The sequence below is a fragment of the Delphinapterus leucas genome, chromosome 3 (assembly GCF_059928025.1).
Source record: "Delphinapterus leucas isolate spDelLeu-1000000601 "Yukka" chromosome 3, BTC_Dleu_Yukka2, whole genome shotgun sequence".
In the NCBI taxonomy this organism is placed as follows: domain Eukaryota; kingdom Metazoa; phylum Chordata; class Mammalia; order Artiodactyla; family Monodontidae; genus Delphinapterus; species Delphinapterus leucas.
In genome coordinates, this window is record NC_143131.1 from 57,892,853 (window position 1) to 57,920,772 (window position 27,920).

At 46.0% G+C, this 27,920-nt stretch overlaps 2 protein-coding genes across 6 annotated transcripts in view; one reads left to right on the forward strand and one right to left on the reverse strand.

The window, feature by feature from the left end:
• The window catches only part of MAP1B (microtubule associated protein 1B), a 96,769-nt gene that overhangs the window by 52,511 nt on the left and 16,338 nt on the right, over nt 1-27,920 (forward strand). For 2 of the 3 annotated variants that reach the window (XM_089908977.1, XM_089908978.1), the window contains 2 exons: nt 18,275-18,357; nt 20,819-20,959. In XM_089908977.1, the coding sequence (XP_089765103.1) occupies nt 18,275-18,357; nt 20,819-20,959 (224 nt within the window). Of the gene's footprint in view, nt 1-14,967; nt 15,285-18,274; nt 18,358-20,818; nt 20,960-27,920 lie in introns of those variants that run through there. The other variant, XM_089908980.1, reaches the window with a different exon arrangement.
• The window catches only part of MRPS27 (mitochondrial ribosomal protein S27), a 124,755-nt gene continuing 114,800 nt past the window's right edge, over nt 17,966-27,920 (reverse strand). The window contains exons 15-16 of one of the 3 annotated variants that reach the window (XR_016392676.1): nt 27,499-27,847; nt 17,966-25,989 (exon numbers count right to left, since the gene is read on the reverse strand). The gene's annotated coding sequence lies outside the window, so the exon portion shown is untranslated. Of the gene's footprint in view, nt 27,848-27,920 lie in introns of all 3 variants that reach the window. The other 2 variants (XR_016392675.1, XR_002647654.2) reach the window with 2 other exon arrangements.

Below are 27,920 nucleotides of genomic sequence, written 5' to 3' on the forward strand. Positions count from 1 at the left end.
GTGTAGGCAGCATTACTCCATCCAAGGTGAAAGGCAATGGACTTTCTGTGGTGCTTAAGACCTAACGTTCTGTGATCAGGGATGTGGCCTGTTGTGATAAAACTGGTATGATGGACAAGATGAGTGTCTGAGCTGGAAAGAAAGGGAAGAACCAAGAATAGAGGCAGAAGTTTTTTTTCTCCTATGAAAGTCATTGTCGATATGACCATTTGAAAGACCTTTTCATTTCCTCTGAGATCTTTTCAAAGTGATTACCTTGAAAAATCTTTGATGTAAGGGTCAGGACATGATGGGGAAAGCATCTTCTTTTTCTCCACTTTTATCTTACTCCTTGGAGGAGAGATGAAAATGAAATGGCTCTAAGGAAAAGGAAAACATTCTTTTAAAAAGAAAGTTCATAAAAAACAAAAGGTGATAGCTCTTTCCTTACCCACTGTGGTTACCTATGTTACCTTATGGTCGTGATAATGAAATATTTCTAAAGAAATATAAGGATGATTGCATGATTTTCCCTCCTTAGATGTTGTCGCTTCGGTGGAGCCCAAAGATTTTGTTTATGTGCATCGTGAGGGACCCAACACAGTGGGGACTTCGTAAATATAAAATCATTATCATTAAAAAACACTTCCTACTTCATTCTGAGATCTTTCCGTTTTATGGATGCACATGGGGAGAAATACTAATTACAGCACAGTGAGTGTTGCTCGGAGGTGATTACGTCACCCAGCTTGAAGCCTTCCTGTGCCAGGGTATGAGGATTTTTATTTCGTCCATCCTCCAGAGTTTGCCACGAGGGGTCTCCGAAGACAGGAAAAAAGGAGCCTGAGGAGAGGAGACTTACTGGACATCCTGTGATAGAGTTCCCTGCCTCCACACTATATCGTTTTGTAAATAAGATAGTTATGTTTTCCAGTTTGTTATTTTTCTAAAAGAAGAGAGGATGTGTGACCAACAGTTTTAGCCTAAGTGGATGAGGTTCGATGTTTTTGCCATCACTGATCCAAATAGGTAACCTGAGAACAGAGCTTCAGTTGCTTCTCTCTCAGTCCACTTTGGCTTCCACTAAGGAATCTGAGCAATATCTAGGCTGAGCATCAGATACCTTTTATGTCACCTAACAGGATGCTTCCGTTTGCTGTGGGATAGAGCGCAGGTGCAGGAGGGAGGCATCTGGATCCCAGGGCCGTGGGGTCACGAAGCTCTGTGGGAGCATCCTCAGCCTCTGCAGTGCTCGTTCCAGGAGAGGGAAGAGCTTGGGTGTCGGGATACCCACGCTTGACTCCTGGCTCTCACGTTCTCTTGCTGTGTGACCCTGGACAAGTCACTTAGCCTTTCTGAACCTGAATGTCTATATCTGTAAGACAGGGGTTTGGAATAGATCCATCCAAATTCACATTTCTCCAAACCTGGATTACTGGCTGTAGGCCTTCTAGTTGGACTGGATCTCCTCACCCCTGATGGCTTATTTCTAGGGCTTGGGGCTCCCTGCTGTACACCTTCTTGCTTCATTTCCCCACCATCTTCTAACTCCCATCTAGATGCCATCTTAGTACGGAAGGCTTCCTAAGCCCTCCAGTTACTCCCACGAGCACTTCTCTCTCCTGGGTCAGAGTGGGGCCATCCTGCTCTTTTTGCTGACCACTACCCCACAGTTCTAGGGTCATGCCAGGGTCAGCACTCTGTCAGGATTTGGTGAATCGAATTATACCCGATCATGTAGTAAAACACGGCCTCTGCCCAGTCATTCGTTCTTGTTCTCACATTGGCTTCTAGCTCCTTCCAGACTTCTTTGACTCTTCGCTCTCCTGGCTTCGTCCTGGCCGGAGGTCTTTTTCTTTCATTCTAGCGTGCCACCTCTTTCTTTTCCTGTTTTCTTAACTTGTGAAAGCCCCTTAGATTATCTCCTGTTTCAAATCCTAGAGATGACTATCTTGATACATTGATAAGAGGAGAACTTTCCCAGAGGAGTTGCTTTTTACAGTGTCACATGTGGTTATAAATCACTGGAACTTAGGATTTAAAGGGGCCCCTAGAGGAGCTTCTGGAGAGGTCAGCCCTCCCCCCAGCACTAGAACAGTCTGTAGAACAGAGCTTCCCAAATCTGCTTGGTGATCAGAATCATCACCCAGTGCTTTTAAATCACAGCTTTCAACCCTGGCTCTAAGGTTCTGACTTAGTAGGTCTAGACGGGGGGCAGCCATGTGTAATTTTCACAAGCACCTCCCGTGCTCCCGGTGGCCAGCCAGGACCAGGAGCCCCCAGGCTAGAACTGCTGACAGCTGGACCCTCAGCTCCTGGTTTCACACCGCCTCTACAGTGCGGGCAGCCAGCCTCTGGGAACGTGCTTTCAGCCCCCTTTCAGCCAGCCTCTGGGAACGTGCCTTGACTCTACAGTGCTTGAAATTATTAGCTGGATCTAAAACCCATATTTGTAGGTAAAGTCATTTATTTAATGACTAGATTAAATCAGGTACCTGTTTAACAACTTCTTCTCGGGTATTTATGAATAGGTAGAATCAGCTTATGGGGGATACCTTTATGCAGCTATCTAAACCTATCTGAGGATACCTCATAGTCTGAATCAATATCTTTCCCTGTCTGCCTCATTTGCAAAGTCTCTTTTTAATGAGTCTGCATATCCATTATTCAATCAATAGTACTATACTCTTTTCAAAGCCTTGAACTACGATTTCCATTGAGGAGGCCTTTTCTTCACACTGTCATCCCACTGGTGAATAATAAATAAATGCCAAGCACCCACCTGTAAGAAAGCACCGGATTCCATCCTGAAACCTGATTTCTGACCACGTGGGAAAGCTGATGGTGATGTTCCCGATCGTGGGAGTGAGAGCCCCAGCTGCTCTGGGGCTGGGCCCTTCAGGGAAGACTCCCCAGAGGTGGTGGTGTGTCTCCAAGACCTGAAGGAACATAGGAAGCAGCCAGGAGGGGACCAGTCTTCTAGACAAAGGGAGCAACATATGTAAAAACCCAGAAGGACCGGGTAGAACAGGTTGAAACATCCTAGCTACGGTTTGTGTGACTATGGTGTAAAAACGGCATAATTTATGAGGTGTGTCCCAGCACTTAGAGCCTCAGAACGGCTTCCCAACATTTCCTCCCAGAGCCCTGTGGCTTCTGTGGCTCACACAGAGCCTCGCCTCTGAGCAGTGCTGCTGTTCCGTGATCCACGTGAGAGTCCAGGGGGCAAGGGCAGCTCGGGGACCCATTTCCCGCGTCTGAGAGGAGAGAACTGACCACTGGAATTGTGGTGGAGAGTATTCCAGGGTCCTGCTATATGATGGACACCTGTGTGTAAAAAGCATGTGGTTTTGGCCCAAAGAGCGTTCAGTGTGGTCTGGTTCTTTGCTCTCATCTGCTGGAAGAGGGCCCAGTGATGACAGAGCAGTATTCGCTCCCTAGAAATCGCTTCCAGGCACCCAGAGGTGTCTCCCTCATCTTCCCCTCGGCTCTCTGGGGCGGGTGACTACCTTTAGCTCCTTTATTGTCTGCAGCCAGCAAGCCCTTGTGATAACGTGAGACCTTGGAAGTCCAACAGTGCCACAATTTGTCTCTGGGACTCTCCTCTGATAACGTGGAAAGAGAAATACAAGCCCCAGGCACCAGCAGCTGGCCGGCTTCCAGAGCCAAAACTGAATTAGAAACTCATTAAATACTTCGAGCCAGTTAGGCTGGCTGGGCTGTGCAGCGGCTGGGAAAGCTGGGAGCGGAGGAGGGGACGGGGCGGGCATCTCTGGTTGGCAAATGGCAGGCTGCGCGCCGGGCAGGAAACAAGACAAAACAGGGCCGACTTGCCTGTCACCCAGACGTGTTTGTGAGTGTGCTGGTTTAGCACAGTCACATAATGTATGCTAATTGCTATATTTCCTTTATTTTTTCCACTGGAAACGCTCCGTTGGAAAGCTTTGAAACCAAAGAGGCGGCGCAGAAATGCCCAAATGTAGACGCTAAAAAAAGGGAGGAGGAACAAAGGGAAACGGGGGATGTGGATTTACAGAATGGCTTAGCATTCTGGTCTGTGAGCACCTCCCTCTCCCACGCAACCTTATGGAGAATAAGTAAGCAGAAGGGTCTGGTTTCCTAGTCCGAACTTTGTTAGTTGGATTTTTTTAAACAATGGAGTGAACATAGAGGTAGCAAGATGAAACTCCAGAGTAGTTCTCACAGCTTCCAGTAAATGTTAATAAGAAAGCACGGGCTGGTTCTCTCTCTGCGACTCTTCTGGCCAAGCCAGAAATGCAGAACTGAGGAGGGCATGCAACTGAGCCCACTTAAATAATTATCCATTAATAGGAAAGACTCTCTCAGTAACTTGTTTTTAACATGTCAAACCATGTGACTCTAGTGTCCCATTAGATACCCTTGAATGACTGTCATTCTTTAAGTCAAGTAAAAACAGACCAACATATTAAAATAATGGTTTTTCTAATGAAGCTTATCAGAGTGCACAGACATTTTATATTGAAAACAATGGGTTAGGGAAGAGAAAAATATATTTTCTTCATCAGTGACATCAAAATCCCAAGGGTTGTAGTATTGATAAGTGAACGTCTTGTCTTTACCCCAATAACCCTTAATTTTTTTATCATTAAAAAATGTAATTTATTTTTTTAAAGCAGTTTTGGAGACATGAGACATTTAGGAAATTTCATAATGAATTTGATTGGTCTGATAGCAAGACAATGTAGATATTTTCCGGAACAGTATAGAAAACACATCAAAGCATCAGATTATATCCTTTAAGAGTTGTAAGAAAAAAGTGGCATAAATTTAAGCATCTTTTTCAGATGTTTTAAACTTCCTATAAGGCTTTTTGTCCCAGGATTAAACATTTAGCCACACTGCACAAAAGATACTGGATACATGGTCAAGTGCCAGTGTGGGGAGGCCTCTATTTTATATACAGAAATCCTCTTCTGGCCCATTTCCCCCCAAATCCTGGTTGTCTGAGGGCAGATTCCTTTTGTGAAGCCTAAAGTTGTGAGAGAAAGAGCATCCTCTTTGTCTGGGGCTGGTATTCTGGTCCAATTTCAGTTAGGGAGTTGCCTCCAGAACCACGTCCAGACCCTGATCCAGAAGCGTTTCTCTGAAAGAGGGAAGACATCCAGCAGGTCCTGGAACCTCTTCATGGAAAAAAGTTAAGGCTTTAAAGGGAGGATGGTATTGGATTTGCCTGGAGGCAGGATGAACAGTGGTCCCTTTTCTTCAGTGTGATTTGCAGAATAACTGTCCGGGCTGCAGTAAAGCCCCTGGTACTTGGTTCTCTGTATAGGAGAACCTCGTACTGAAGATTCCAAAACCCGGATTGGGAAGAGCCAGGAACCTTCTAGTGCACTTGTGCAGCCCCTGGTCGTGACCAGCACACTCCAGGCTCTGACCTGTGCTCCAACCTCACAAAATCGAGTCAGTGGTACCTGCTACAACCTTCGTGTACCCAGCTGACCTTTCTAGCTTCTCCAGTGACAGCCTCTACTCCAAAATAAATGGGCAGGTGTTCAGTGTGTTGTTTTCTGGAGCAGAATTTTATGTTCTTTCTTTCAGTTATACCCCAGGGCTCCAGCAGAGGACGCTCTGGGGAACCTGATTCTGTCTGTTCTCCAGAGCCAGCTTACCTGTCGACATTTTCTACTTGGGACAAAACATACTCTCAACTCACACTCTTTTATCTGTGAAAGGACAAAGAGTAATGCATTCTGAGAACTTTGCTTAGCATACACATGGAAAGTGCATATATTCCATGTGTATAAATACATAAAAATGAACCAATAAAGAATAATACAAGAGGGCTTCGCTGGTGGCGCAGTGGTTGAGAGTCCGCGAATAATACAAGATAGGAATGTAGAAAGTGATTTTATGCATGCTAATTTTCTTATGAGAACCTGTTACTTCTCACCGAAATTAAAATCTGGAGATTCTCTTAAAAGCAAGTTTTCCCAAAGTCCCCAATTTACCTACCTTCCTCTTTGAACTTATTCTAAACTGGAATTTCAGTCTTTCTTAAAAGATGATTGAAGAGGGTAGAATTTGCTTGACTGACTGACTATTTGTTAGAATCACTTTGCATCACAGGGTTTGGACTTTTTTTCAGGAGAGCTACCTCTGTTGGTTCAGAGTACACTTAACACTGCCTTGAAAATGCCCCTTAGCCAGATTTGATTGAATCATGTCAAAAACCAATCTCTGCTAAGTAAATATTAATTAATTATATGGCCCTGAATTTAGTCCTTGTTTCCTACATTAAATTTTCCTAAGTCTGCAGATGTAGTCATTCAGCTACAGTCTCCCGCAGAAGGTCAAGTGTGGTTTGGTGACATACCCCACTGATGGTGACCTTGTGAAGACCTTGTAGACGAACAGAAAATCAAGATGGAATCTTCCTAATGATGCCCTATGTTAATTCTTTAAGGAATCATAAGAGGGTGGCTGAACGACCAGAGGCAAAATTCAGTGCACTGGTGAAAAATATGAACACAAACAACTCCTGACATCCCTCTCCTGCTGCTGCCTGTTGGAACAACACACACAGAGTAGAGAGGATAACATGGGAGCAGCCGGGGGGTGGGGGGGACACTAACCTCTCCTTCACCTGGAATAAGAAAAGGAGGGGACTTCCCTGGTGACACAGTGGTTAAGACTACACACTCGCAATGCAGGGGGCCTGGGTTTGATCCCTGGTCGGGGAACTAGATCCCACATGCATGCTGCAACTAAGAGTTCACAAGCCACAGCTAAGGAGCCTGCCTGCCGCAACTAAGACCCAGTGCAACCAAATAAATAAATATTTAAAAAAAAAGAATAATAAAAGGAGCAAACTAAGGAGGAAAACATGTGAGCAAAGATGTCAGTCTGCTGGGGCCATTTGTCAGAGCATGGCAAGGGATCGAGGTGAGCAGAAATCATGAAAGACTGGCTAGGCGCCACGAGTTTTCTAAAGAAAAGTCCTTTGCAAATGGAAAGAGTGTGCTCCGGAATCAATGAGATGTGAGCAGAGCGTCTGAGTCAGAGAAGCTGAGGACCAGGCTGTTAAGTGAAACTTCACATCCTGGGTCAGCAGACAGGGCGCATAATTGAGGGCAAAGAACAGGAAAGCAAAGAGGAATCACGGCTCTGGCCCCAGTGTGCTGAGCATCACCCTTCAGCCCTAGGAGAGGGAAGACCCAGGTCAGTCAGAATTGGGTGTACTTTTCTGGGCAGCCCAGGCACCAACCCAGGACGGGACAACACAGGCACATGTAAAGGAGAAATATACAGATGCTGGGCGGGGCAGCCATTTCCGCACCCCCCCCCCTTCTGAATGAGGCAGTGTGTAAGTAAACAGAACTAACACAAACAACAAAATTACAGCTCCCTTGGGTTGGGCTAAGGCTTTATGCCAGGTACTTTAAAAGATATGACCAGGTTTACTCATAGCAGCTGGAACACAAGACTGTGTATCCACCTTCTCATTACTTACTACAGATGGTGGCAGTGGAGGCACCACTTCAGCTAAGGCCAGATCTCATGTCCCTTGAGCCTCATACTTCCAGGTCAGGATCTTGACCTCAAGAAGTCCCTTCCTGGCAGATCACCAAGCTGTTTGCTGTGCCCCAGCCTGACGCTACTACTGCGGGTTGCATTGCCCCCTCGGGACGTTACCAGGAAAAATTCAACTCCTGCTGTTTCTCCCTGGTGTATGGCTAAGAGCTACCAGGGGATTAGTAATTATTAGTTAGTACGTGTGATATATGTTATGTCCGCTAGTTTTCCTTTTCTGTTTCCTTTTCAATAGCCAATACCAAAAGGACCGATTTGATTTTTGTTTTTAAGGCAGCTGGCTTTGAGGTTGAATCGTGTGATGATCTGGTTCTGAACAGTAACAGATGAGGGTGAAAGGTCAACCGTTTCCCTGGATTTGATCAATGGCAGAAGTTTGATGGCAAATTAAATGCCAGATAAAGCTGTCAGATAATTCTGAGAATCGATACTTACTGGGGAAAGTCGTTTGAGCCTTTAATGATCACACTGGCTCCCAAGGGAAATAATTCTAGAGTCTGTTCAGACCTTAGGGTAGTAATGCATGAAATCAATGCGAGGGTGATTTAAAATAAGATCACTTATTATGCTGTTATTGAGCAGTAGAATATTCAGCATCTACACTGTCTTGTTTCTCAAAGAAGGGACCACAGAACCAGAATTGAGACTGCGGACATGCAGAGTCCCAGGCCCCACCCAAGCCTCCTGAATCAGACTGCCTGAGGGTGGGCCATGCAAATCTGCATTTTATTAAGTCTCTCAGGTGACTGTGGGGAATATTACACCCTGAGAACTGCCAACCTACAGTCTTTTCCCTCCACCAGGCAGATGTCTCCCAGACAAAAAATAAAGCCATGCCCACGGGCTAAGCATAGTATCACGGCAGTGGATATGTAGGTCAAAGTGCGTATGCTTTGGGTTGAATTTGTAAAGCAGGTATCAGTTATTACTGGATTATTTAATGTATTTGCAATATTCTGCCTCGACTCTCCTCTGTGTGGAAGTGGTTTGAGTTTGCAAATCAGGATAGCACTGCAGTTATAGGTCACGTCAGGGGCTGGGGCTGAGGGTGAGCAGAGAAGTCGGTGGCACCATCACTTCTCTCGAGTTTTTCTCCATCACCTTCATCAGCTCTTTCCGCTTTTGCCCACCCTTTAAATAGTGTCATTCCCCAACACTGTTCTCAGCAAGAGGCTCTTTCTCCAAGAGCATCACTTAAAATATGCTGATGCCTCCCTGATCTGTGCTTATGGCCCAACCTATGGCCTCAGCATCAGATCCACGTTTCTGCCTGCCTATTGGACAGAGCCATCTGGCTCTCCCATAGGAGAGACCGCAAACTCAGCATGCCCCAAATCGAACTCACTGTCTTCTGTCTTCCCTCCTCCTGTTTAAAATGACTTTTGTGGCTAAGAGCCTGGGCTCTGGACACTAACCACCCAGGTTTCCATCCTTCATTAATATTTCCTTGGGCTATTGCTTAACTACCCTGTGCCTCATTTTTCTCATCTGTAAAATGGGATTAATGACTTCCTCATAGGGTTAATGTGCAGATTAAATGCGATAACCGCGCATAAATAACTTAGGTCAGTGCCTGACCCAGGGCAGGTTTCAGTATATCTTAGCCATTTTTATGATTCATTCCTTTATCAAATATTGATTGAGCTCCCTGCTGTGTGTCAGACACTACTTCTGACTTACGTTTCCCAAATTAGACACTTTCAAAATTCCAAGTCTCCCCATGAAACTATCTTCCCTTCAGGGTAGGTATAGCATCCCATTCGTGCTTTAATCTCAATGCTAGTTTATGAAGGTAGCACTAATTTGCCCAAATTAAACTTTAGAAAGGTGTGTTCTCTAAGTAATTCACATTGTCTTAATAAACAGGGGTTATAACATCTCTTACAAAGGCAAGGAAAGACCAGTAGGATTAAAAAACATTCTCCGAAACCTACTCTGATCTCAAGAAAGTGAGGTCTAACTGTTGAACCATAGGAAAGTATCATTTTTGAGTTAAATAGTAGCTAATATTGGCAATCTTATGGTTTAACCTCATACTTGGCAGGGTACCTGGAACATGGCAGGTATCCCTCAATACAAAAAGAATTTCCAAACCTGGGTCTCCAATTCTGGGAGTATTCTATAATATACTAAGAGAAATGTATCTCAGATAAACCTTATTTTTAAAAAATCAGGTTTCAGACCTTGTAAACTCCTAAAACAATCTGAGAAGCATTGGGAGGCAGTGACAAGAATGGGGATCAGGATTCAGACGGGCTAGATTTAAAACCTAGTTCAACAGCTTATTTTATCCCTGTGTTGCTGGGTAAGACAGCTAACTCTTATTAGACAACCTCCTTCATCAGCTTCAATCTCGCCATCCGTAAAAAAGGAATCGTTACAACAGTTGAACTTTGTGATGCTCTGAGATAACATGCAAAGTAGAAAAGATTTTATAAGCCACCAAGTGCATAGCAATGAAAGGTAGTGTTAGTATTTTAGCACCTACCCCCAGGTGGAACTGTCTACAGTATGCATAGGAATTGCCTTTGGCGGCTGTACAAATACCACAGTCACCTATGATGGGCCTCTGTGCTTCTGAGGCTCGGCTTTCTCTCCTGTAGAGGGAGAAGAGTGGGGTGCAATGTCGCCAGGGCTTCTTCAGTTCCCCCCATTCTATGGGATGAGGAAATTCTAGTTTCTTCTTCCACAGGGCTGGCAAGTCCTTCTCAAGGCTCATGGGTAGGAGGTTCTCTCCTTGGCCTGCTCGACTCCTTGCATCTCAGAGGCAGAAGGGACTCCTGTCTTATGCATGAGGATATATGTATTTTTCTTTGTCTGCAGCAGGTTTTGCTGAGAACAGGGCACTCAAACCTCCCACCTCGCTGTAGCCCAGAGGACCGGGTTCATAGACTTGGAACACTTTCATCAAGGTTTAAATGGGTGAGCACAGAGGAAGGCGCTTTGCAAATGGTAAAGTGCTAGATAGATGTTGATCTCTGGAGTTGGCGGCCCTGACAGGTTAATACATCGCCCTTCACTAGGTGTGCCTTTTTTTTTTTCTTTTCTTTTTTTAAAAATCTGTAGCATCTGTACATTTTGAAGAAACAACCTTCAGGTTATCTTATCACCCTCAGCTGGTGCCAACATTGGGTGCTACTGTTTCCCTGTAGATGCTCTCCAGGGAGCCAGACTTTCAACAACACCGTCTCTGAGATTTATTTCTACTTCTTTCAGCCAGAGCGTAAAATAGGGGGAAAGAAAAGGGAAACAAACAGCTTTCTTCCACTCTCTTCCACTTCTAACCCTTGATAGCCTGGATTCTCATCCCTCTGCCTTGAGACCCTTAGAAAAGGGAGTGGGGAAAGGGAAGAGGTTTACCTAGGAGAGCAGGATTGGGTAGGAGAAAACCCCGAAGGGAGGATTTAGAAAAACGGTGCACTGTGAGAACCCTGCAAAAGGAATAGACCTTTTGTCCCTGGCATCCCATTTCCTCACGAGCTGTGCTCCTAGTGTGAGCAGCTGGAACAGGATGGAAGGAAATGCAAAAGGAGGCTCTGAGCGCCCGCCCCCAGGAACAAGGGTGCCTGCACCTTTGTGCGGTGAACGTGCTTGGGACGAGGGAGCCTCGGAAGCCTGGGCAATTTGTGTTGTTTGCTTATCTGGGCATCTAAAGGTCAGGGAAACATAAAGCAGAAGATGGCAGAGAACCCAAGAGAATGATGGGGTGGAAGGACCAGCAGATACATGAAAAACCAAACCAAACCAAATGACAATAAAAAAGAAAGATAGTTCGGTCCAGAAAATGTAAAGAAAAATAGGTATAGACTCAAATTCCGTTATAACTAAATTCTCTGTAATGCAAAAGATATCTCTAAGTTTTTGAAAAAAACCTCCCAAGCAATGATCAACTTATTTAAATTTAAAAAATTATTTGTGAGGGGCTTCCCTGGTGGCGCAGTGGTTGAGAGTCCGCCTGCCGATGCAGGGGACACGGGATCGTGCCCCGGTCCGGGAAGATCCCACATGCCACGGAGCGGCTGGGCCCGTGAGCCATGGCCGCTGAGCCTGCGCGTCCGGAGCCTGTGCTCCGCAGCGGGAGAGGCCCGCGTACCGCAAAAAAAAAAAAAATTATTTGTGAAGTCTCCTGAACTTGTTTATAATGGAATTTGAGTTTTTATTCTCTTAAAAAAAAAACAAACACTGAAAATTTGTGGAGTGACATGACACTCAGGAACATACATCGGGGTTGAAACAAATGCAGAAACAGAAAAAATGTATTTCCAGTAGAAAAGAAACACCATTTCCAGGAATTTCAGGGGTAAGGTGGGAGAGAACTGGGCTCCGATTGTGCAGCAGAAACAAAGAGGGAATTGGCCTCGGGGTGTGTGGGAGGCCAGTGTGCCCGCTGGAAGGGTGAGTGAGTGAGTGGGCAGGCATTGGCTGACCAGTGGCTGACCCAGGCTGCGTGTTTACTGCTTACAAAGGAGAGTCTTGGCATCACAACTTGAAAACCTTTATTTTGGACGAGGTGGATCAGGAGAAGAGGGAGAAAAGGATAGCGTCACAACCTTGGCCACATGGCTGCATGGCGTGTGACATGGGCCCTAGTCCTGCTCTCCTGTACTGTCTGTGAGGCCTTGGGCAAGTCATTAGACCTCAGATATTTGGTCCATGAAGAGGGGAAAAGAATATTTGCTCCCACCACTTCACAGGAATGTTATGAGGATTAAACAGGGCACCACTACCCACAGGACAAAGTGCTTTGGAAACTCTGAAGCCGTCTACAGGCAGAAGGGTTTACTGCTGTGTTCTTGTGATGGGCTCTCTGGCAAAGAGTTGGATGCTCTCACTTCCACGCATTTGCCTCCTATTTTAGGTGTTTTTTTTTTTTTCTTTTTTGCGGTACGCGGGCCTCTCACTGTTGTGGCCTCTCCCGTTGCGGAGCACAGGCTCCGGACGCGCAGGCTCAGCGGCCATGGCTCACGGGCCCAGCCGCTCCGCGGCATGTGGGATCCTCCAGGACCGGGGCACGAACCCGTGTCCCCTGCATCGGCAGGCGGACTCTCAACCACTGCACCACCAGGGAAGCCCCTTTAGGTGTTTTTTGATCCAGGTGGGATAGCGGGAAGCACATAGAAGGTGCTTCCACACCTGCGTGACCTGAAAACCAGCTCGCGAGGTTGGGTCATGCTTCTGCTGTCTTTCCCCCCTTGTTTCCCCTTGCCTCTGGGACACCCTGCCTGGAAAGGGTCCTCTTCCCAGCCCCAGGCTGCAAGCTGCAAGAACAGACAGATGAGGAAGATAAAGAGTTGATTTTGATGTGTGAGAGCCCCTGGGGAATCAAACTCCCTCCAGCATTATGAGTTTTACTGCCCTGGGGAGGGGATCTGTGTCGTCTCCCTGACAGCCGGTGTCCTGTGGTCTGCACTGACACGGTTGGAGGTGAGAGGTTTCCTCTTTGAGAATCCACTTTGGTGAAGAGGTAGAGTCGGAGAGCTCTCATTGCTGTCATTTTCTCTTTCTTTCCTCCCTCCCTCCCTTCCCTCTGAGGAAAACAGACTTTAACCTCAAGCCCTTCTGTGCTTGTGGGCTTTTCTTGATCTACCAAACCTTACCTTTAGTTAAATAATCACAGTCCTTCTCTACCCCACGCATTTCCCTTTCTAACTCTAGAATCTTCTTTAACCCTGAGATTTCTGCTTCTTCACATTGGACCTTTTTGTAGTGCTAAATCATTATATCAAATTCCTTTTCCAAAAAGAGTCCACTCTGATTTTCATCAGGGCCAGGGGCTGGAGGACTTGTGGGTGAAGACAGGGCAGCGGCGGGAGCTGGTGGAGGAAAGGGCAGGGCTGGCGGGCAGAGGGCTCTTCTTCTCCCATCCCAGTTACCGGTCCGTCCCTATCAGTGGTTCAGGACCCTTCTCCTCACCCCTCCTCGATACTGAATGGATACAGAAGCTATCTTTATTCTTCATATCCATTTCTTGATTATGCTTTTGCAAGAGTTCATTTTTTAGGAAAAGCAAGTTGTAGGGATAAGGTTCTGGATTGTGATCATTAATGGAAATGGAAATTCCATATTCATCCCCAAGATATGCAGTTATCATTCCTCTTAAAGACAAGCTAAAAGGTATTAGCGTTACTAGTTATTATTTTCATCAAGGATTTTCTCCCATCTCTTAGCGCTCCTGCAACTCGGGCCCAGCACTCTCTCCTTTGCGCTCAGCGTTTTCATTAAGCGGCTGCCTGCCTGGGCTGAGACCATTGCTGGTGTTGGTCTGGCAGCGGAGATGCCGCAGCCTCCTAGGCCACTGTGTTCTGGGGCCGACGTGTGAGATGTCTGTGGGAGACAAGGGCCAGCTGTGTGCCGGCGAGAAGGCTCTGAGTTTTATGGGGCTTGGTTATGGCTGTTCCTCAACAGTGCGTGTCTTTTAATTTAGCCACGGTCAGACCCTTCTGAAACCAGGAGAGAGCCTGTGTGTGTGCGTGTGTGTGTGTGTGTGTGTGTGTCTTTAGATGAATATTAATTCTGTGGAGCTAAGACCCTATAAGCGTCCTAAAAATCACATACCTAGAAAATGACGTTTTGCTTTCAGAGATTTCAAAGTCACCTGGATACAGTAAAACGTAAACCACTAAAACAGCCCAACCTTACAAGACACATAGATTGAGTTAATCTGTCAGAATTTCAGTAACTAAAAAAGGGTCCAACAATAGCTGAAAAATACAGGCTTATTTGAGTTTTAAGCATAGCCTTTGGGAGCCCACAGACAAAAGTCTCATTGTGTGTGAGGCCCTGCTGCTTCAGGGGGTCCCCAGGCCTTCCTCTTTTGATTCCAAGGTGCAGCAGACCCCTTTTTGTCACATAACAGTCCCCCCCGCCCTCCCTGCCGCCCAGGATTGAGCCTTCACAATGACCCTGAGTTTTGTGGGGAAGCCCTCAAGGACCTTTTTTTCTTATCACAGCAGTAAGTGACACAATGAGTCCATCCCAAGCCCCTGCTTTTGGTGCCCCCAGACCAGTGCTGAGGAGACCTGACTATTCATCCGGGCTGCCTAATGGTTTCCCTGTGAGCTGTTTCTGGAGAATGCAGGTGATAATGGCAAAGAGAGAGGCTGCAACCGTGTTGTCTTTCTCTTCTGGGAACTTCTTTTCTGAAGCAACTGAATGAGACCTCTGCAGGCGAGGGTGGTGGCCTCTCCTTCAGAATGCCTGGCCTGTTTCCCAGTGTGAAACATTCCCCAAATATGCAACTTCGTGAGCGTCGCAGCAGCCCGAGCCCAGAGCCGCCTGCGGCCAGGAGAGCTGGCACCCCACTGGGATGTGGGAGTACGGGCATGGCTTGACCGGGCCCCTCGTGCAGGCCCTGGGTCTGCCAGATGCCAGGAAGGCCCGGCCCCTGCTTACGTTGTTGGTCGTCTGGGGCGAGAATCTGGCCAACAGTCGGCTGTGATGAGAGCGTGAAGCTTCTCTCTCTCTCTCTCTCTCTTTAAATCCCCTTCTTCATTCAAATCCCATCCTGTAAAAAGGCTTTTGTTGAAGGAGCAGCCATGGCATCTTGGTGCATGTCTGTGTCACTGCTGTCCGTATTTCCAAAGATGGGCAGAGAAAACACCCTTGGTTGAATTCCTGAGCCAACAGGTCCAAAAACTGACTTGGGAGGAGTAGAGGTAAACGGCAGCTGTCACGTGGCGTTTGTGTTGTTTGCAAGTGATGAAGCCAAAGAGGAAAGGAACTTCTTGAGGATGGTAAGGACGCCCTTCCAGGGGGCTTGGCAGGAGGGTCCTCACTGCGTGTCTCGGGGAGGGGGTGCTGGGCTTTTGTGCTTGGACTTGCATTTGGGAGGGTGCAGCTAGCAGGGTCTGGGCATTGTGTAGATCACTTAGGAAAGAAAGGAGCTCTGGGGAAGGAGCTGCTTCCATGTACCTCGCTGGATCTACTTTTGTGGTTCCTACAGGGTATAGCCATGACCACAGCCCTGCCTTGGCATTACGCTGCCTGAGGCTTTGGGTGCCAGAAGGAGGCACATCCAAAGTACGATCGAGGAAATGAACACACTTTTCCTTAGTCTTAAGCTTTCGCGTAATTTCATCTCAACTTAAGCACCTCTGAAGCTCCTGAAGTCTTTGTTTCGAGGAGGCCACTGATGGAAGGACCTAGAAAAGGGACGGTTTTCTGTGTTTTGCTGGTTGTCGTTTTATCATTTGCTTAATTCAGTTTGATGTTCTTTCGCTTTAGCTTGATAATGCACATGCTTGTCAAAAGCAAAAACAACTAAGCCAAAAAGCCACGTCTAATAAGTTACAGGCTTGAACGTCCACAGTAAACAAATGTTCTTTCCCATGGCTTAGTTGGATTCTTTTTCTTGAGGCTTTAGTCCTTCACCTGTTCAAACTGTGTGACATTGTTCTGTTTTGGAGTTTCTTCATTTCCAGGCATTTGTAGTAAAACATCATGTACCTTCCCTTAACTTTACCCTCTTTTATGTGGGTGTTCTGTCACCTTCGCTTTTTTTTTTTTTCTTCTTTTTGCCAATATTCTTCTCCTCATGCTTTCTGAATTCTTGCTTCTTTAAGCACATCTCTGATTTTATTCCTTTGGATTTTTCCCAAGCTCTCCCTTTGGCATTCGATGTCTGCACCACGTCTGTTTTTCCAAACCCTCATCCACAGAGCAGTGAGGCGGAGGGCTCAGGAGCCTGGGTGCAGGTCCTAGCGTGACCACTCCTTAGTTCTGTGACTTGGGGCTCGTTAGTTCTCCTCTATAGGCTTCACTGTCCTCAACAGTAAAAGGGGATCATCATGGTACCTCTGTCATAGAGCTCTTCTGCGGACTAAATGAGTTAGTACTTTGAGGTGCTTGGAACAGTGCCTGAAACGATTATTTACTTTGGGCTTTTTCCATTTCTAATGTGGGGGTTTACTGGTAAATATTAGCTATTAGCAAAGATAAGACAATGGAGGAAAATGGGCTTGTCAATGTGATGGTGGTAAGTATTTCAAAATATTCTGTTTCTGTAGTACTTCTGCTCCTTGATGATATAAAGGAAAAAAGCCCTAGCTAAAGCCACCTTCTTTTTTTTCTTAACCTCTTTATTGAGATTCAATTCACACACCATATAATTCACCCCTTTAAAATGTGCTGTTCAACGGTTTTGATACACTGCGTTAATAATTTTTTTTCATTTCTGGTAAAATATATATAAAAAACGAAATTTGCCATTTTAACCATTACTAGATGTACAATTCAGTGGCATTAATTACATTCACAGTGTTAGGCAACATCACTGCTGTTCCCAAAACTTTTTCATCACCCCAAAGAGAAGCTCGTACCCATTAAGCAGTAACTTCCCCAATCCCTCCCCCTGCAGCCTCTGGTAAATCTCACCTGCTCTGTGAATTAGCCTCCTCTAGATAGTTCATGTAAATGGAATCATACAACTATTTGTCCTTTAGTGTCTGGCCTATTTCACTTGGCATGTTTTCAAGGTTCGTATTGATGCATGTATCAGAACTTCATTCCTTCTTATGGCTGAATTATATTCCACTGCATGGATAGACCATAATTTGTTTTCCAGTCATCCATCGGTGGACACTTGGGTTGACTCCACCTTTTGGCTATTGTGAAAAATGCTGCAGTGAACATGGACCTACAAGTCTCTTTTCAAGTTCCTACTTTCAGTTCACCTAAAGTGGAATTGCTAGGCCATATAGAAATTCTGTTTTAGCTTTTTGAAGAACTGTTTGCCTGGAAAGCAGTTGCTTTCTGGCCATCCTCTCTTGTGTACTCTCCTTTGGTGTCTGTCTCCCTCAGATTCTATTCCATTTCCTCCTGTCACCAGTGTTTCATTGTCCTTCCTTTTCTACCATCCCAAGCACGTGTCTCCCAGCCGTGTGTCTGAGGGACACCCCTCTGCTGCTCTGTCCGTCACCCACTGCCAGAACATGTATCACCCACTCTGGCCATACATCCGCTTGATCGCTTTCATCTCATTGTCTGAGGAGGGAGGCGCTTGTAGAAGGTCATCCATAGGCCTCAGACCATGCTGGCTGGAGGTGGTTTCAGCTACATGAAGTTCCTAAATCCTTTTGGGTGCGGGGAGCCAAAAGCCCCGAAGAATTTCAGCCCTCCTCAGACAGGCTCCTTCATCCTCACGTCCCCTTGCTTTCATGGTCTCCATCCACTTTGCTTGTCTTTTTTTTTTGGCCACCCTCTCCAGAGGGAGAGTTGTTCTCCCATCTTTATTTGCTCACAGTTTCTGCACTTTTCTATGAGCAAGTGAATTAATGAATGAATCCCCCAACAGACTGTAAGCCTGCCTCAGACAGACATTCTGGTTGTTGGGCTAATTGTTAGCTGGGGTTTCTGGTATGTCATTCATAGTAAGGCTCCTAGTTAATCTCAGCGCCGTTCTCACCAGAAGACATCCTCAATTACCATGAGAAAGGAAATGTCAAGAGCCCTGTTGAGTTTTACTGGCATCCACCCCTTGTCTCAGATGAAAACCGTCGTTAACGCGCAGAGGCAGCCTGGAGATCAACCCTGACAACTAGAGGGTTGTGAGAGCCCGTGGAGCCCCGGACCATCTTGTTTGGTGACACCAATTGTGTTTCCCAGGACAGTGGGGAATCCTGGAGCCCTGGGCGGCAGCGCCTCTGCTGTCCCAGAAGCAGGCGGGGCGGTTTTAATTCGGAAAAGCTATAGGTCTCCTCTTTTGTCTGTGTTTTTGTGCCTGCAGGACAAAAGATCCTTCATCACAGAAGTGACGTTTTAGAAACAGTGGTCCTGATCAACCCCTCAGATGAAGCAGTCAGCACTGAGGTAAGTATCTGGCTCCGCGGGGCCTCACACAGTGGACGGAGACCCAGCTGATGAGAGGGGCTGGGCAGGTGGCAAGAGAGGGACAAGGGAGAGACAGGTTCTGGGTCCAGGGATGCTTCTGTACCCCTAGTCAGTGGCTGGTTCTCTGCATCAGTACCAGCCGAGACTGCCCCTTTCAGTAAGGACAGAGTGGAAGATGCTGGCCAGAACTGTAGTATTTTGTAGAGGTGAAGCGGGTGTGGAATGTGGGGGTATACCCGGAGGGTGTGCTGCTGGGATGGAGTCTGGCTGGGAGGTAGCAGGGGAAGTAGACTGCAAGCCTTCAGGCTGAGACCTCCATGACCCAAATTTGGAGAATAATGGCTTCTCAGATGCAAGCCTCCTTCAGAGCATCCTGCCCACCCCCTTGGCACTGTTGAAAGGCAGGGCAGCACAGCTGCCAGGGGCACGGCCTCTGCTGCTGGACTGCCTGGGTTCTGCCGCTTATTAGCTGGTGGTCTTGGGCAAGTCATCGACCATCTCTTTGTCTCATTCCACCTCTATAAAATGGAGATCATAATAGCACTGACATTTAGTTTTGTGTCCAGAAGTGTCAAGTGCTTAGAACAGAGCATGGCATATGACAACCGAAACATATATGTTGGCGTTTCTCAGTCTTAATATTTTTATTACCACCATATGAAATCGTTACCAGAGAGAGTGGGTATTTCAGAGCCTACTGTAAGGTAGGAACTAGGCTGACGCCGAGAATCCCTGCTCACCCGGGGTAGAAGAATTGTTTCACCTCCGTTTCCCACTGTCTTTACTGCAGTTTGGTACCTTTGAGATTGAGCTGCTTCTTGGATGTTAGTTAGAATAGCCACAGGCCCAGGGGCCTGCACCATCCACAGCATCTCTTCTCCCATGCTGAGCATCTCTGTGACTGTAGCTTGTTTTTCAAAATTGAGATAGAATTCACACGCCATAAAATCCATCCTTTTAAAGTATGTAGTTCATGGGGGTTTAGTCTATTCACAGTACCGTGCAGCTGTCATCAGTATCTAATTCCTGAATGTGTCCATCAGCCCCCTAAACCCCAAGCCCATTAGCAGTCACCCCTATTCCCCCAACCACCGGCAACCACTAATCTACTTTTTGCCTCTATGGATTTTCCTGTTCTGAGCACGTTATTTCAGACAGTGGAATCATATGATATGTGGCCTTTTGTGTCTGGCTTATTTCACTTTACGTAGTGTTTTCCAGAGTCATCTACATCGTAGCCCATATCAGTACCTCATTCCTTTTTATGACAGAATAGTATTCCAGTGTATGGGTATACCACTTTTATTTATTCATTCATCAGTTGATGGACATTTGGTTTGCTTCCACTTTGTGGCTCTCATTATATAGCCTGTTTTGATCCCATTTCATCTGCTCCAGATGAGCAGGACCTCTCTGACAATCCCTGAAGGTACAAGGTGAGGCAAGTGATGGGCTAGCAATCTGTCTTTGGCCATCAGAATCACGAAGTAGATACAACTTGAAAAAAGCTGGAGGTTGAATATATGTGCAGGCAGATTGCCTGGAACAGCTGTGAGAAATGAAGAAGGAAAAAATGAGGAATTTCTTTAAGGAAGCCAGGCTTGCCTGTGGAGCAGATGGGGCTGGAACAATTACTTCGGTACATGTGCATTTCCCTGGATCCTGGGGTTCGTGGGGACAGTGGGTCACGTCCTGTTTACTTTGCATCCCTCCCTTAGTGCCTAGCATGATGCCTGGCAGTCACTTTGTGCCGAACTGAGTTGGGCTCAGAATGAATAACCTTGGTGCTTGGAGTGGTATTTCTGCTGAAGGACAGGCTGGCTCCCTGCCACTTAAAGAACAGAGAGTTCTTTCGTGCAAACCGTTTACAATTCTATTTAAAAGATTCCCAATCAGGGCAGCCTTTTGTTTATGTTCAAGTTCAACGTTAGGCACCTTGCTGATCCCATTGGAGACTGCTTTGGGAGCTGTGTTTTCGGTGTATGGCTTGGCAGGAAAGGGGTCCTGGGTGGGAGGGGCTGACTTGGGACCCTAGCTGGAAACCTATGTTTCCTGAGGCAGCCGTTGGGAGACCTGGACTGTACTTGGTGAGTCAGCCTGTGAGATACTCATGTCTCACGGACTGCACGCTGCTAGTAGGCACAGCTGTGCAACAAATGATCGCCAGCTGTGGAGACTGCTTTGAAAAAGACAAGGAAACTAAGGGGAGAAAGTTAACTCCTACTACTGTCTTGGTGGTGGCCAGATTTGGAAAATGGCATTCATGGGCAGCTGGTGACCACAGTCATTGGCTCTGTCCAACACCCCAGGGGCAAAGTGAATACCGGGGAACGCGTAATTCTTGTTGGTAAGAAACTTCAAGAGCTCCAAGGGCCAGCCTGATCCTGAAGGTGGGATTCCAGCGCCCCCCATGGCTCATGCTCCCCGTGCTTTGTTTCAGGTGCGCTTAATGATCACGGACGCCGCCCGACACAAGCTGCTCGTGTTGACTGGGCAGTGCTTTGAAAATACCGGAGAGCTCATTCTCCAGTCCGGCTCTTTCTCCTTCCAGAACTTCATAGAGATTTTCACCGATCAAGAGGTAGGATCCTGTCTGGGAGTATCCAAGCTTTACAGTTGCTCGGTTATTGTTGTAGCCTTAGGCTGATCTTTGAAAGGCTGGTGGGAGATAGGAGGCTGCCGGGAGGGGGTGTTGCACTCCTTTGAAATAAGCAAAACCGCGTGGTGCAGTGCCCTGCAGTCCTGTGGCTCATCTCCCGAGGAATTTAGAGCACTCATCTATAATTAATTGGAACCATTCTGAATGTGCCCGAGATACAGATGGAGGGGGGTTGTTACAGTCAGCATTTTACAGATGGCAGAGGTGATGGAGAAACTTGGAATGACAGAGTCCAAAAGAAAACCCAGGTTTCCTGTTTTCTGAAAGAATACTCCAAAGATCTCTTGGATTTTGGGTAGGATTTAACTGCCCTGATCTCTTTCAGTGCATGTACTTACTTATCCTGGTCAAATAATTTCTGATTTCTCTTACTTTTGATGCCTGGCCCCAGTGTTTGAACTTGGGCTGCTTGAATAGCCCAAGAAAGGGAGGCATGTAGGAAAACGGGGTGTATCTATGGGACATGTCCATGCCCCAGGAGAAGGATGGTTAAAATAGCTGGACTGAAGCGTGATCATTAATATTTCTAACGAATATATCTTATTCAAGAATGATACATGTGAAGTTTTGAAAATTATAGGATACTAGTGGTATTTGGTAAAATCAGATCGAACATTTGAATTTGGTTATTTCTGCTTGCGAATTTATCTGGTTGGGAAACTTCTCTTTGCAAAATAACGCGCCTTTGGTCTCCTAGTTAGAGCGACAATTCAGGGCTGTCACCATAGCAGCTTGGGGCTGCCCGTAGCTGATAGCAGGTCTCTACATGGAGAGGTTGAGGGACGTGCTGACAGGAGGAGTTGCCACATCTATTTAAAACCATCTTCCTGAGAACTTCCTGAGATGGCGGCGTCTTAGTCTCGTGGATGTTGGGAAGGGCCATCTGTCTTTCTGCATTTAATCTTCCTTGGCCCCGAGAGTCACAGAGAGGCCTCTGTGTACTTTCCATCATTGGCAAGAGCTGTAAATAAACTGCCCAGCTTCATTAGGTTCACCTGGAGGCTTTGTGTAGAAAGACGGGTCGGATGACATCACTGTTTCTCCACTCACTGGGGAGGAATAAAAAGGAACATTTTTCTCCAGCTTTCAGAAGTTATGATGTCACCTGGGTCCCGAGGCAGATAGCCCAGGCTCCCCGCACAGTGAGAAAGGGTCCAGGGCTCCCTCACAGCCTTGTTTGATTGCATGGAGATCCCAAGCCAGAGCTCTAATTCTCACTCTCCCCGCTGCCCTGAGATGGGTGTGTGACCACTGTATTGTCGGAGTCTTACACGAGATTGTGTCCCCAGGTTCGTGTTCTGCCCGGGGCCAGCTGGGCATCTGTCTGGTAGCTCAGAGGTCACACCCACTATCAGCACCTTGGCCTGGGCAAGGGAGAGGGCTGCAGAGGCCTGGAAACAGCCCCGTGGCCCAGTACCGGGTGGGCGGTTAACTGGCTTGCTCTAGGTTCAGTTCAGCCCTGAACCCTCAGCTCATTTACGTGAACACAGGTGCCTCTCCTACATTCCTGTGCAGTTCCACAGTTAGTTTCTAGTGGTTGGTTTCTACCCCCATGTCATTGGTTTGTCTTTTTTTTTTCTTTTTTTTTTTTACAGTAAAATAGAACAGAGGACATATGTAAACAAAAGGGTTTGTCATTGCCAGAATTTTAAATCTGGAGGTATCACAATCCACCCATCTGGACCCCAAATAATACCTCTCTCTCTGTCTTTAAATAAGGCAGTGTCAATAAGGTAGTGTTGTGAATATTGCTGCTTAAATCATTTTTACTAGCCCACAGAAGTAGAATTTTAGCACAAGGGACTGTGCATATATCAGAATTTACCACTAATTACAGAAGAAAAAGAAGAAAAAGAAACAGCTTTAACTGGAGAATGGGAGTTCCGTGCAAGGGCTGAATTCTAGTCACTGAGGCATGTTCGGAAGGGCACACATTTTCATTATACCAGGCAGGCGTTTTAAAGGCCAGAGGCTCTGTCATAGTCTCCTCTGCCGGCCCCGTAACCCCCACCCCGATACTTTGGGGAAGTAATGCTCAACACACGTTAAAAGATCTCTAGAACTTTCCCTTACAGACTAGATCAGTGGTGTCAGGGGTGCTGGGGGAAGACAAGAAAAGGGGGAGACACAGGGTAGAATTCACTCACTTCTCCTTGTCCCAACCAGAGTACCTGGGCCTTTACCTTTTTTACATTCTGGACTTTGGAGAAAAGATGCCATAGCCAAAGTGGATTGGAAACCACTGGAGCAGGCCAATGGTTAGCAGGCTTTTAGAGCTGTGATTGCCTATTGTTGCCTTGGGAAGAGGTTTTGAGTACAGAATGACTCAGTAACTAAGGGATCTTAAAGGCCGTTTGATGTCTACTCTTGCTCCTTTTATTTAGTCCTTGAAACATACTAGTCCAGAGAAACCAGAAACACAATTTGGCAAAACCAAAAATGACACTTTTTTTAACAAGAATAGCTAAAAATAAATGGACTGAAAAATAGAATTATCAGTGCATTTTGAGCTTCAGCTTTTGTGAGTCATTGGAGGTCAACGACAAAACCAGAGCCTACAGATAGAACAGTCATCTGGCTAACCCATCCCTCCCTGAAATCTGAGGATGGTGAAATCACCATCTCCTGGGGACATTTTTCATTCTCTCTGTTAGAAAGTTTTTCCTCATTTGTCTCATCGTATCTTCATGGAAGGAATGTGATCCCTTTTCCACCTGACAGTGTCTTAACACCCTTCACCAGTGCTGCCAATTTTTTTCCCCTCCAGATTAATCATTTTCATCTACTCAGTGTTCTCCATGAAACAAGATATTAAAAGTTCCTTACATTCTCTGGTCACTGTCCATTGGCAGGAAACGGGGGTAGGGTGGGGATGGGGGAAACTCAGGAGCTCATTCTTGGCCATGTTTCAGTGCCTTGGCGTTATCGGACAATTAGATATAGGAGTCCAGAGCTCGGGGAACTAAGAGTGGGCTAGAGACATTAATGTGGAAGCCATCAGCACATTAGAAAATAGATGAAGTAGTCTAGAGGGAGGAATGTGTTTGTTAGAAGAGAAGGGGGCCCAGGTCTAGCGTTTAGAGGTTAAGGCCAAGGAGGAGGAGCGAGCAATTTCAGTTTGTTTGTTTTTGGTCCAGTTTCTCTAAAATGCTATGACTCACACTGGACACCATACTCCAGGGGTCACTGACCAGGTTAGGAGTGTGAGGGTCAGTGACTTCTACAGTTTTCAATACAATTTTCTATTCAATAAGTCTAAAACTAACTTTTGACCATCACCATCCACAATTAAACGTCAGTGAAGAAGGGATGCAGGCTCTGAGGAGCTCTGTAATTAACAGTTTGGGGGGGGGGTTCCCTTTAAGAAAAAGAAAACAAAATTATTAATACACAATTAAGTACAGGACTTTGGGAGGGGACCAGGCCACTGAGGAGCCTTGAAATTTAAACTTCTTTAGCTTTATGATAAATGCACTTGACTGTCAACTAAAATCCCTGAGTCTTTTCCATGGATATTGTTGATAAGCCCCATCTCCCAATCCTGCTTTCCCAGCTGGTTTATTGGACTTTACATTTATCCCTTTAGAATACCTCTGTTAGAGTTGACTTATTCATCATCATCCCAATGTCAATGGCTTTCCTAAATGTCTTAATTCTGCCACCCCACAATGCCTAGGCCTCCTATTTTTATGCTGTCCACAGATTTGATAAGCATGCCTTCACCACTTTCATTCACGTCAATACCAACAGGACATAAATGAGCCCATCGCAGACCTCCCTCCAGGTTGACATGGAGCAGCAGAATTTATATGGCTGGCTAGGACCACCCAGTTCTACTGTCACACCGTGCAGAGATCCTGTTAAACATCTTGCTAAAACCCACAGATGCGCTGTCTGCTGTATTTCCTCATTAGCCAAGCAAGTAATCTAACCACAAAAGGAAATGTAGTTAGTTAGTAGGCTATGGTTTAGAAATTGCAATCTTATTTCATTAATATTATCTGCTGTAAAGTCATTTATTTCCTATATGTTCCTTCCTCTTCCAGTATGCCTGCATTTAATTAGAAAAGGCAATTAATGAAAAGGACTATCTTTGCCCCAAACAATATTCCTTCTGGTCATGTCACCCACCCGTCTTTGTAAGAACAAGGGGAGGGTAGCAGAGTCAGTGTGCTTGAGAAGTATTAGTGGGCTCTGGTCACTTCCCAAGTGTCCACTTCAGGAGGACAGCACGTATTTAACTGGCCAAGTTCAGTGAGGTTCAACAAACATCGACTGAGCCTGATGATGTGCTGGGGAAACAAAGGTAACAGAGATAGAGAAGACGTGTTTCCGCCTATTCAGGAGCTTTTAGTATAATGGGCTCTACTAGCTAGCATTTATCATGGTGATGATTTGCAAACCCTTTTAGAGGAAGCCTCAGGTCCCGAGTCTAGGACCTACTCACAGGTACCCTCGTCCCTGCTCACATTGTTGGCTCCTCCTCGTTGCTCTCGCCTGTCCCTTGGTTGAGCGGGCACTTGTGAGACCCGGTCTTTGCCCTTGAGGCCCTGTCTCTCCAGTGTACGTGCTGGCACAGGTCTGGAAGCCGGTTCTGGGGGGACATCGGGGCTTTGTTTCTGCTGTGCTGCTCCAAGGCCGTAGCGCTTGTTCTTCCTCCTCCTCCCGGACCCTTTCCATCTGTCTCTTTCATGACGGGTTCTCTCCAGCCTGAGACTGTGTTCTTGTCTCATGCACAGTGCGTTGTTGCTTCTCCAAAGGAACCGGATTTTCCCTCTGTGAAAAAAAAACCTGTCTGGCAGTGCTGACTTTCGTTTTCTGCTTTCTCTTGTACGTCATAGCTTTCCATTCACCAGCCTCTTTGCTGTTTTTCAAGGCCCTTGACTTCCTCAGAATTCTGCACAGCTTTGTTTCCTTTGGGGGGGTCATTTCCTTCGTTTCATAGAAACTCTCTGGGTAGAGGTGAAAAGATGGAAAGTAAGGAGGTATTCCACAAGTCCTTTTACCTTCTCCTTGATGTTGATGATTTCCTACGTCACATAAAAAGAGCTAATGACTGAATACCCCCTGCACACAGCTGGATCATACCTTTACCTGCCACACCCCTCAGGGTAGAATTTCAAAAATTAAAATGAACTAAACTTAATTTTTGCATTTCACTATTAAAGACTCAGCAGTTTGAGTTATCCTGGATTTCTCCTCAAAAATGTGTTATAAAACATGAATAGTTTGCATGCGCTCTGTGTGAAAATTAGGACTGAGACAATTGTAACTGTCCTATAGTGATGGTGATGTGGGTCTATGCTAGTTATTGGGCAGGAAACCATACTTGGTGCTGATGTTTGCTTTGGTCAGCAAATAATTTGAGCAAAGACTCCCCCATGGATGGCTACCATTTGCTGTTTATCAGTTTTCTGAGCTTCCAAAATAGTTGATTCTTATCCCTTTTATAGAAGATCATCAAGTCAGAGGAGAACAACAAAGTCAAAGAAAGACTTGTTGTTTTGTGACCCTTCACATAAAATGTAGGACAAACAGGCTAACAGAACAAAAATGGCTATTCTACTGCAATCTAACGTTGGAAAATTCAGATTTTATAACCCTTCTAAACATTCATACTAGTAGCCTCAGAACGCTGGTATCCAGGAGGTTGTATGAGACAGAGAAAACCACTCCAATACTAGAAGGGAAGAGTTTAGACCCACTGGCTCAGGGATGCCTGGACCAAATGAAATCTTTGCTTTGCCCTCATCATTTACCATTAAGGACACAGAGCTCTTTTCACTGGAAACGCTGAGCCGATTTATGAGCTTTGCTGTTAACTGAAGGAAGAAGACTGGAGTTTATGGCATGATTCTCCCTCACTACCTACTAGGCATAGGGCCATAATATGGAGTGAGAAAGAAAACAGCATTTTCATTAAGTCACAGTCTCTGTTTTAGTCCCAATTAACTCTTATGCATTTCGCATCCTGCAGTACTAAACAATGTGTTGAAAACTTTTCAGCCAGATTTGATTTTAGCCACTCATGCCCAGCTTGCCCTGAAAAGAACAGGAGTTGTAACAGAGTAGAATATCTCACTCACCCTGGATTCAAACAAGAGCAAATTCAAACAAGACAAATTTTGGCTCCTTGCTCACATAATTATCCAACTGCTCTGACCATCTTGGTTTCAGAGTGTCTGTATTTGCAGAGAATCTGCTGGATGAACTACTCATGCTTTACATAGTGTGAACTGATGCCAGAACCAGTAATTTTTTGTAGTAATGTGCAGTCTATAACTTTCTGTCTCCAAGATGCAAAAAAAACCCCACCAAACTTTTTTCTTCTCTACCTACCAGATTCTAAAAATTGACACCATGTGCACTATATCAAAATTCATTTAATGTGCCATCAGTCCTTTTTGCCCAGCCCAGTGGGATAAAAGAAAACATTTCATGTCAGTGGTGAAATGACTCACCGAGCCATCCCCTGTGATAGTTTGTTACTTTTTAAAGGGCATTTTTGCATGGCAAGTACCCAGGGGTTGTATCCAGAGTATTTCATAACCACACAGGCACCGATCATCCAGATGGTCACTAGTCTTAGAGGTGGAGCAGAGTTCTGGAGATCCCCTGCTGGGCAAGAACAGATGGTGGTGAGGTCTGAGGGGGAGGTGCTTGGGGCAGGGGGGAGCGGAGTAGGGAGTTGAGGGAGAAGGGAATGGCAGGAGTGGTCAGGACAGAGGCTGTTCACTTACCAGTATGGAAATATTTACCAACCAACATCTCTGACGTTTGCCCTGTGTGCATCCAGTGATCCTGTAATACCTAGTAATAGATGGAGAGGATGGATCAGTGATGACAGTCACTTGAACTTCTTCTTTCTTTGTTTCTTATGATT